Source organism: Pteronotus mesoamericanus, unplaced genomic scaffold (genome assembly GCF_021234165.1).
Source record: "Pteronotus mesoamericanus isolate MK-2021 breed Mesoamerican mustached bat unplaced genomic scaffold, CSHL_Meso_final scaffold_31, whole genome shotgun sequence".
NCBI lineage: Eukaryota > Metazoa > Chordata > Mammalia > Chiroptera > Mormoopidae > Pteronotus > Pteronotus mesoamericanus.
In genome coordinates, this window is record NW_026555312.1 from 26220077 (window position 1) to 26230655 (window position 10579).

A 10579-nucleotide genomic window follows, 5' to 3' on the forward strand; every position below is an offset into this window, starting at 1 on the left:
TCAGCTCCAGGACTCTCCGGGTATCCTGTCTCCAGTCTCTCCTCCAGGGACTCTGGGCAGCTTTGTGACCCCTTCAGCCCGGGATCCACTATTTCTGTAGACTGCTCTGCACATGCGGGCTGTGCAGGTTGATTTACGCCTGCCCTCGCCGATCTGCACAATCCCTCACAGGCCCCATCAGTGCCAACCTGTGGGAGGCCTTGCCAGCACCCCCGGGTCCACACATACACCCGCCAAACCTCACCGGCCACTCAGCGCAAGTGTGCGCGCCTGCACTGGGTGGTTTTGGGCTATTGTGTGCTTTTCGGCTTTTGGCTCTTTGGGGGTGTGGCCTCTTCCCGCACAATGGAGACTAGGGAAAGGAGGAGTTGGGACTCCCCAGTTCTTCCTCCCGTTCTTTCCCCAACACCTCTCTCTCCAGTCCCTCCCCAGGGGTCTCTGTGCAGTTCTGTGACCCCTTCGGCCAAGGATCCACCACCTGTGCAGACGGCGTTGCAATCGCGGGCAGTCTGGCTCCTGCACACCCCATTTCTCCCTCTTTGGGGGAGCGCCCTGACTGCACAGAATGGAGACTACAGAATGGGGAGGGAATGGGCACTCCCCGGTTCCTCCTCCCATTCTTTCCCCAATGCGTCCGTCTGCAGTCTCTCCTCAAGGCTCTCCCAGCCAGTCTGCACTTAGGCCCCCAGCTCACAGGAGCATAAGCTGTGTGTGGACCGCACAAAAGGCAGGTTAATTGATTCTCTTATGCCTGAGCGAGGTGGTAGCTGCAGAGTGGGAGGTGCATTATCACCAGGGCTCCACCGGCTGCCGTCTCAGTTCTCTTCACAAAGTTTTCCTCACCAATCTTTTCCCAGGCACCAGCCCACCCTGCTGCCGCCTCTACCCCGAGATCAAGGAGGGTGGCTGCCACTGCAATTTTTGCATTGGCCCTTTAAATGTCTCTTTGCATCCCCAGCCACCTATCTCTGGCAGAGAGCGCCCCTAAGCTTTTCAGGGTTGCGTTTTGTCTGTATTTTCCTGGTTTTAGCTGCTGTAGTTTAGAGGTCCCTGTTTATGATTCAGACCCCGTTCTTCTCGGGGGGAGCTAACTGGCCATTTCAATGTCCCTCTGGTGCTAGTGCCCATGGGCACCCAGCCCACCCTCTCGAGCCTCCGCCGCACTTCTCACCCGTTGGGATGTGTGAGAGTTGAATGCACTGTCTGTCCATGCTGCCAAGGCTCCTCTCCCACTATAGTTCCATTGTTTTCCAGGTGATCACTCCACTATTTAGTCGCAACTCCAGTTTGGTCTTGGGAGGAGGAGGTCAGCATGACTCCCATTCTCTCCTCTGCCATACTTTTTTCAGGATTCTCAAATAGAACATGCCTGGTGTGCTTGGGAACAGTAAGGAGTCCAGTATGTCCATAAGGAGTAAGCAGGGGTTATTAAGGGTTATAGGTGATTGAGCAAGTGGTGGAGGTAAGTCCAGGTTACAAGGGGCTAGACTCTGAGTTGTCTTATGCCATTGCTAAGATTTTGGCTTTTATTACCCATGAAAGGAGAAGCCATTTAAGCAGAGGAGACATTGTCTGCTTACATTTAAAGCCATCATTGTGGCTGATACGCCGAGGATATACTAACAGACAGAGGTGGAGGCATGGAAAGCAGTTATTATTGCAGCATCTCAAAACAGGAAGATTGAGGTGACTTGGAACAAGATGGTAGTAGTAGAGGTGGTGAAAAGTAGTCAAATTCCATTAATGTTTTGAAAGTTGAGCTGACAGAATTTCTGAGAGAGAGGGATATGAGAGAGGGGAGAAGTGCTCAAAGCACCACAGAATAGAATTGCTGTGTATTTTGATGGGGAAGACTTAGAGAGGATTAAGGAATACAGTCTTGACATGTATTGGTTGGGTTTATTACTCATCTAGGCACTTGGAGAGACTAGGCCAAGCTCCAGGAAGTGGCCTGACCAGTGTAGCACATAAAGACATCTGTAGACTTCTGGAACTTCTCATTCCTAAGTCTTAATTTGATAATACATGGATTGCCTCATGATGCCGCATATGTTATTGCTTTGTGTTAACTCTCATTTTCTTCAAATATGTATTTGTACCTTCTGTTCTCCTATAAAGAGTTGAACTTCTTTGTACACCAGGTTGACACAATTGTGTTTCATTAGAATCTCATAGCACTTGGCCCAGTTTTAGGTACTCAGTAGTCAGGCACTAACTCTATCACTGCAAGTTCACTACTGCTGACTTTTGAAAGCAAGCATGTTTTGACTGTTTCTTGTTCTCTCCTTTGCAGGCCACTACGTTCATGGCATTTGTATCTATGGAAATGGAGACTTAAAGTGGTTGATTAATTCACCAAGCCTTTTTGCTAACAAGTTTGAGCTCACTACATACCCCCTTACTGTGGAATGCCTAGAACTGAGACTTCGAGAAAGAACCCTAAATCAGAGTGAAACCGCAATACAACCCAGCTGGTATTTTTGATCTACTGAAACTTATAATCAAAGGGAAATGGCAATTGGGAGGAAGAGCCTTTGTGAGAGGACTTTGCCATGGTTAACATTTTCAGGACTGAGGTTATGGCTTCAGGATCTGGCCATACTATTATATATTACAATATCCACTGGACACTGTGAAATACATTAACACAATGGCTGCATGGAGCTATCCTGGCACTTTGGCCACTCTGGCTGTTTCTAGATGCTCACCTCTATGTCAGTTTGTTGTTCTGCTCAAGGATCAATGTAAGTGTCATCATATCTTTGCATCAGATAGTCATTATATATAAATGTTCTAATCAAAAGCAGGATTGTAGGTAATATGACTTAGGAAAATGGTTTCTCTGAAGAGGCAATCTTTTATAACAGATCTATAGCCACATATTAATGGACACAACTCTTTGCTCAACTGCACATAGACATACAAGCAGCTTTCAGGGTAACTCATTTATCTCCTCTAAAATTTGAGCTACTAGGGCTGAGAACCAGATCCTGTTCCTGAGTTTTAAAACTAGCATTTTTCAGTTTACTTGTCTGAAGTTCTGTATAGAATATAAAGTCATAACAGGAGGCAGGATGTGTTTTAAGACAGCAGCTTCCGTAAAAGGTCCCAGGGGAACAGAACATATCTGATTATTTCAGAACATGCCCTGATCCCTCTTCCATCCTTTTTCATTGAGAACACCGAAAAGTTCTCACAGAATGAAGATACTCCTAGAAGAGAGGTGGTATTGTGTGGATCTAGCCTCAAGTCTCATACCTCAAAATGAATCACTTTACTCTTCATCACCACCCTCCACCCTCACCAAAGTTATCTTACTTGCAAAATGGAGACCAAATTTTATCCATATCATTCTCTAAGTGGCTTTGCAATGCCTGGTGCTGAAAAGAACGCCAAGAAGTTTAAGAGCTTTCATTTGTGGGTGAGCATCTGTGCCATTTATCCCTTGTCCATTCACTCATCCAATTTGTTCAGCATGCAGTCAATAAATATTTCTTGAATGTTTATTATGTACCAAACATGTGCTGAGACAAAGCAGGAAAATTAAGATGGAAGCTTTTTCACTCTAAAAATCTTGGTAATAATGTTAACATTGGAAAGACTGCTGTAGAGAACCTTAGATAATGATTGTACTTTAATGTATTCATATGCATGATTGTAGATTGTGATATCAGTAATTACAAATTGAGGTTTAAATCAGAGATCATTCAAAAGAAAGGAAGGAGGAGACAGAAGCTAAAAAGCCTATTGTGTTCAAGGCATTTTGCTAGCCCACTATTCAAACCTCACAACCCTCTCATGAGGTCCTCATTATTATCCCCATTTTGCAAATGAGGTAAGTGAGGCTTAGAGGAGTTGTTGCTAAACACTAATAACCAAGTTCCTTTCTGACAACTGAGATTCTACTATTGGTCTTAGTCCATTTCCTGAGGTGAAATATTAGAGAAGGTAAAATATAGCCACATTTACTATACGAGAGAAGGTAGGTTTTAAGAATGATCTTAGTGTTAAAATTGAGAAAAGGTCCTGTCACCTCAGAAAAATATGACGTCTACTTTTCTATTCTGATCTATTGAGTTCCTTGATATTTATTCTGATGAAAAGCTGTTACTACAACTAATGATGCATTTAATTAACACAATTTTTTCTTTATTCTATAATTGCACCTGTTGAAAATTAATCATATTTAAAGGGAATGACTTTGAAATAAAGCCTTCTTTGCTCCTGCAGCTTAAAACAATGGAACCGTATTGGGAGGTAAAAGGCTGAGGGGAGGAAACACAGCGAGAATTAATGGCAGAGTCATTTTTCAACTTCTCCAAATGACATCACCTGAAAAGAAGAAATGTTTTACACTGGATCTTTCGCACATAGAATGAGAAATCTTTTGGAATAGATGTTTACATGTTTGTTGTTGGTCATCTCTCCTGTGTCTTTAGTACTTTAATGTTGGAAGAGTATAGTGTTGGGCTACTGGGTTTCTCCTCCCCATGGAGATGCTCAAAAACTACTGAATCCATGTTTGTTTTCAATGATGTTCCATGTTGTTTCCTTGGAAATAAATTAATATATTGTTTTCCAACTTTGAGGCTGTTGTGTGTTTTTATTTGATGGTTGGTTAATATCCACCACAGAACATGTTTAACCAGGTAATTCTCCTAGCATTTAAAAATGCATAAATAAGCATACTTATACAGACAAAAATACCTGTCTGAAAAAATGTCCATTCTCTGAAAAGTAATTAAATGTTCCCTTTTTGCAGTGTTGGGAAGAGTTTTGAGAATGATAGGAAAGACCTGACTGGTGTGGCTCAGTTGCTTGGGTGTTGTTTTGTAAAGCAAAAGGCCAGTGGTTCAATTCCTGGTCAGGGCACATGCCTGGGTTGCATGTTCAGTCCCCAGTCTGGGCATGTACAAGATGCAACTGATTGATGTTGCTCTCCTACATCAATGTTTTTCTCCCTCTCTTTCTTTTTCCCTTCCCCTCTCTCTAAAATAAATAAAATCTTTTTAAAATATGGACAAGAATGTTAAGGAAGAGAATATAATGGAAAATCAATTTCATTTTTATTGGGTACAACTATTTTAAAGTCTGAGGCAGGAATAAGTTATCTTTCCATATATACCTGCTTTATTCATTTAAAAAAAAATCAATATACACTTTAGGAAAAAAGACTCATGTTACTATTATCATAATTACTTGATTATCAAATGCCAAAGTTTTTGAGAAGCCTTTTAGTGCTAAAGTTTGCTAAACAAATATTACCTCTACCAGACAAATGGAAAATGATAGAAATATTAAGGAAAATAACTCACTTAAAGGACATCTTATACATCATTTTTTAAAACAAATATTAAAACTAAAGTGAAAAACATTTCAAACTACAAAAATATTTAAAATATAAACATATATACTCATCCCTGGCTGGTAGTCCTAGGTTGGAGCATTGTCCCATAAACTGAAACATTGTAGGTTTGATTCCCGGTCAGGGCACATAGCTAGGTTACAGGTTCAATCTCCAGGCAATCCTCGGCAGGGGCAGGTATGGAAGGCCACCAATCGATGTTTCCCTTTCACATCAGTGTTTCTCACTCTCTTTTTTTCTTCCTCTCTCTTTAAAAGCAGTGAAAAAATGTCCAAAGATGAGGATAAAAAAAGAATATATGGAGTTCTGGCCAAGATGGAGGCTTAGGTAGATATGCATCACTTCCTCACACAACCAAAAGAAGGATAACAAGCAATTTAAAAACAAAAAACAACCAGAACTACCAGGAAAATCAAACCTTATGGAAGTCTGACAACCAATGAGTTAAAGAAGAAACATTCATCCAGACTGGTAGGAGGGGCAGAGACAGGAAGTCGGGGCTGAGAGGACTTGCAACAAGGCTGCTGGCAGACCAGGCAGTCCCACATTCACATGCGGTTAAGCCAGGAGGAACAACAGGGGGAGTGAGACAGCACAATCCAGGGTTCCAGCACGGGGAAATAAAGCCTCAAAACCACTGGCTATAAAAATCTGTGGGGGTTGCAGCAGCAGGGGAAACTCCCAGCCTCACAGAAGAGTTTCTTGGAGAGGCCCACAGGATCCTGGAATGTACGCAAGCCCACCCACCCACCCACCCAGGAATTAGCACCTGACAGGGCACAATGTGCTTGTGGGATGTGAGGGAAGTGAAGGAAAGTGAGGTGAGAACTCAGCAAGCTAGCAAGTGGCATTGTTCCCTCTCTGACCCCTCCCCCCCACACAGCATCACAATGCAGTGAAGTGGGTTGTCCCTCCCTAGCGAATACCTAAGGCTCTACCCCTTAAAATGTAACAGGTGAGCTGAGACAAATAAATATGGCTCAAATGAAAGAACAGATCAACACTCCAGAAAAAGAACCAACCGATGAGGAGATAGCCAACTTATCAGATGGAGAGTTCAAAACACTGGTAATCAGGATACTCATAGAAATGATTATGGTCTCAAAATAAGGAAGAAATGAAGGCTATACAAAGTGAAATAAAGGAAAACATACAGGGAACCAACACTGAAGGGAAGGAAACTGGGACTCAAATCAATGATTTGGAGCAGAAGGAAGAGATAAACATTCAACCAGAACAGAATGAAGAAACAAGAATTCAAAACAATGAGGAGAGGCTTAGGAATCTCCGGGATAATGTTAGATGTTCCAACATCCAATCATAGGGGTGCCAGAAAGAGAAGAGGAAGAGCAAGAAATTGAAAATTTATTTGAAAAAATAATGAAGGACAACTTTCTGAATCTGGCCAAGGAAATGAACTTCCAGGAAATCCAGGAAGCTCAGAAGTCCCAAGAAGTTGGACCCATGGAGGCACACACTGAGGCACATCATAATTAAGTTACCCAAGATTAAAGACAAGGAGAGAATTTTAAAAGAAACAAGAGAAAAGGAGGCCATTATCTGCAAAGGAGTTCTCATAAGACTACTAGATGATTTCTCCAAAGAAACCTTACAGGCAAAAGGGGATGGAAAGAAGTATTCAAAGTCATGAAAGGCAAGGACATACAACCAAGATTTCTCTATTCAGCAAAGCTATCATTTAGAATGGAAGGACAGATAAAGTGCTTCTCAAATAAGGTCAAGTTAAAGGAATTCATCATCACCAAGCCTTTATTAAATGAAATGTTAAAGGGACTTAGTTAAGAAAAAGAGGATCAAATCTATGAACAGTAAAATGACAACAAATTCACAACTGTCAACAACTGAACCTAAAAAATAAAAACTAAGCAAACAACTAGAACAGGAACAGAATTGCAGAAATGGAGATCACATGGAAGGTTATCATTGGGGAGGAGAAGGGGAAGAATGGAGGAAAAGGGTTCAGGGAATAAGAAGCATATTTGGTAGGCACAAAATAGACAGGGGGAGGTTGAGAATATTATGGGAAATGGAGAAGCCAAAGAACTTATATGTACGACCCATGGACATGAACTAAGGGCGGGGGGTGCGAATGCTGGAGGGAGAGGGTGTGCAGGGTGTAGGGAGATAGAAGGGAAAAACATGAGACAACTGTAATAGCAAAATCAATAAAATATACTTTAAAAAGAATATATATTCATAAAAGTAGAAACAATACAGAAGACTATAGAAAAAAATGAACTACTTTTTCTAGAGGTAGCCACTTATTTGGTGTATATTCCTAAGTCCTTTTGAATGCAGTGGCACGTGCTGTCCAATAGAATTACAGCAGTGCTGTCCAATAGAATTTCTGCAATGATGAAAATGTTCTGTATCTGTTCTGTCCAAAATGGTAACCAGTCACATTAGCTATTGGGTACTTGTAATGTGAGTAGTATGAATGAGAAAATGTTACTTATTTTTAATTTTATTTAATGGTAGCTCTAATTAATTAAATTTAAATAGCCACATGTGAGTGGCTCTTTTACAGCACAGTGCTATACGTATATGAAGTCTGCCCAGAAAAAGTCCCGCCATTGTTAATATAATGAGAGTGGTTCGTGTGACATCAATGTAACCTGGCAGCCAAGGAGAATAGACTCAAATGTGTATGCATAAACAGTAGCTTCACTCTACTAGTCAGTGGGGGCAGTAGATGCCATTAAGTGAGCATGTGAACTGTGTGGCCATTGCATTCAAAATGACAGAGCAAGCAGAGCAACAAATTTGCATCAAATTTTGCATTAAGTTTGAATATTCCTCCATGGAAACTATTTGGATGATTGAGAGACTGCAGCTATGGGCAACTGGTGACTGGCACCTTCATCATGATGATGTGCCTGCTCATGCATCACATTTCATGCAGAGTTCTTTTGTGAAACATCACATCACCTCGGTGACTCAGCACAGCCCAGATTTGATGCCCTGTGATTTCTGAGTTTTCCCAAGACTAAAATCACCTTTGAAATGGAAGAGATTTCAGACCATTGACAAGACTGAGGAAAATACAACGGGGCAGCTGGTGGTGATTGGGAGAACTGTGTGAGGCCTCAAAGTACCTTCTTTGAAGAGGACTGGGGCATCATTGTCCTGTGTATAATGTTTCTTGTATCTTCTTCAATAAATGTCTCTATTTTTTATAGTACATGGCTGGATACCTTCTGGACAGACCTTGTATATCAGTTTTATATAGATTCTTGGGTACACAGTGGAACTACATACAAGGTACTGGCTTTTTAAAAATAAGCTGATTATGTAGATATATAATAGAAATGATATCTTTTTGTAACTTGCTTTTCTGGGCCCTTTAAAAATAAACTTTTAAGGGTTCTGGTCAATATGGAAGTGTAGGTAAATGCAGTACTCAAATCCTCCCACAACCACATCAAAAACAACTAAACTACAGAACAACTATCATTTAAAATCTAGCTGAATGGAAGTCCTACTACAGTATTAGGTATTTAAAGAAGAAGCCACATCGAGACTGGTAGGAAGGGTAGAGAAGTGGATTGGGCTGGTCCCACACCCACCTGTGGCAAATAAAAATCATGAGGGATATCTCAACTATGGATATCTCACCTGAGGAGGAAGGCATCCAGCACATCAGGTCCTGAAGCCCAGAATGCCAGTGACAGAAGAAGTCGCAATAACTTCCGGCTATGAAAACCAGTGGGGATTGTGGCTGAGTGAAATGGAGGGCTTCTGGAATCCCAGGCATTTTTCTTTCTTTCTTTCTTTTTTTTAGAGAGAGAGAGAGAGAGAAATATCAATGTGAGAAACATCGATTTGTTGCCCACATACAGGCCCAGAGCAGGGATTGTACGCATCCAGGGCACAGCGTACATATATGCCCTAACCAGGAATCAAATTGAACCTGCAACCTTTTGATTATGGGAGAATGCTCCAACCAACTGAGTCACACAAGCCAGGGCCCAGGCATTCCTCTTAAAGAGCCCACACACAGCTTTACTTAGCCTCACTCTTTCTGAGATGCAGCACTGGTGCATCAGCTCGAAAGGCACCAGAGACAAATGGGGAGGAACTAAATTGTCTGAAATCAGGATGAGAGCTGGAGGCAGCAGCTTTCTCCCAGATAAAAGTGCTGGCAGAAGTCATTGTTCCTTTTCTGAGCTCTCCCTCCACAGAGTTAGAAGGTAGGCACCATATCTGAGTCTTCAACAACCTGGCTAACAATGTTCATCTCACTCTGGTAATTCTCTAAGACCCTGCCCCACCCAATTTTTGAGCCCACCTAAGATGTATCCATATAACTGGCCTTTGGCTCATGCTTTGAACTTTCCTAAAATCTCTCAAGCAAGGAGTATCTGGCCTCAGTGTGCCCCATACCTCTTGATAAGTGGCCCCAGGCCTGGCATTAACGGCAGGTAACATTGGTTCACAGCTTGGCTTCTCCTGGGAACCTCCAAGCCCAGAACAACTAGCAGTCATCTTGAGTTCACTTTGTAGTTCACACTTGGCAGGGCACAGTGGCTGACCTTGGCCTGCATTTCCCAGTAGGCCCCAGGGTCAGTGCACCAACTGGAAAACTTTAAACCACATCAAAGCACCAGCCAACCAATTTCACAAGCAACACACTCAGTGGGCAGACTCAGAAAGCCTCAGAACCCTGTTGATGTAAGTCCTGCTCTGTAAGGTCAGCCCCTGCACAGCTGATCCTCCATGGCAGTTGCAGCCAGTCCTCACAGCTTATGGGACTGGGGGTATATCCCTCCCACTGAGGTCCCAACAGCAATCAAGGCTCAACTACAACAGGAGGGTGTAGATAGCCCATATAGGGGGTGCACCTAGAGCACCTGGTTCAGGTCACTGGAGAGACTGTGCCCCTGGACCCTACAGGACACCTACTATGTAATTCCACTCTACCAAGCTTTGGAGACATGAGAGTTCTACCTAAATCATAGAAACTAACACAGGGAAGCATGAAGAGATAAACATGCTCCAAATTAAGGATAGAAAACAACTCCCCCAAAAAAGAACTAAACAGAATATAGACAAACAGTCTACCAGATGCAGAATTCAAGGATGCTCATTGAATTTAAAGAAGAGATGAATTTAGTGAGAACTTCAACAAAGAGATAGAAAACATAAAAACTGAGGTTAAAAAAAACTTCTTAAAAAAACAGTAAAAAAATGAAT

The 10579-nt window shown here is 42.2% G+C and overlaps 1 protein-coding gene across 9 annotated transcripts in view; it reads left to right on the forward strand.

Moving 5' to 3' along the window:
• The window catches only part of GCNT2 (glucosaminyl (N-acetyl) transferase 2 (I blood group)), a 119884-nt gene extending 115347 nt beyond the window's left edge, over positions 1–4537 (forward strand). For 7 of the 9 annotated variants that reach the window (XM_054591945.1, XM_054591949.1, XM_054591948.1 and 4 more), the window contains one exon: positions 2294–4537. In XM_054591945.1, the coding sequence (XP_054447920.1) occupies positions 2294–2484 (191 nt within the window). In that variant the 3' untranslated portion in view covers positions 2485–4537. The remainder of the gene's footprint in view (positions 1–2293) is intronic. The other 2 variants (XR_008530734.1, XR_008530735.1) reach the window with 2 other exon arrangements.
• The last annotated feature ends 6042 nt before the right edge of the window (positions 4538–10579 follow it).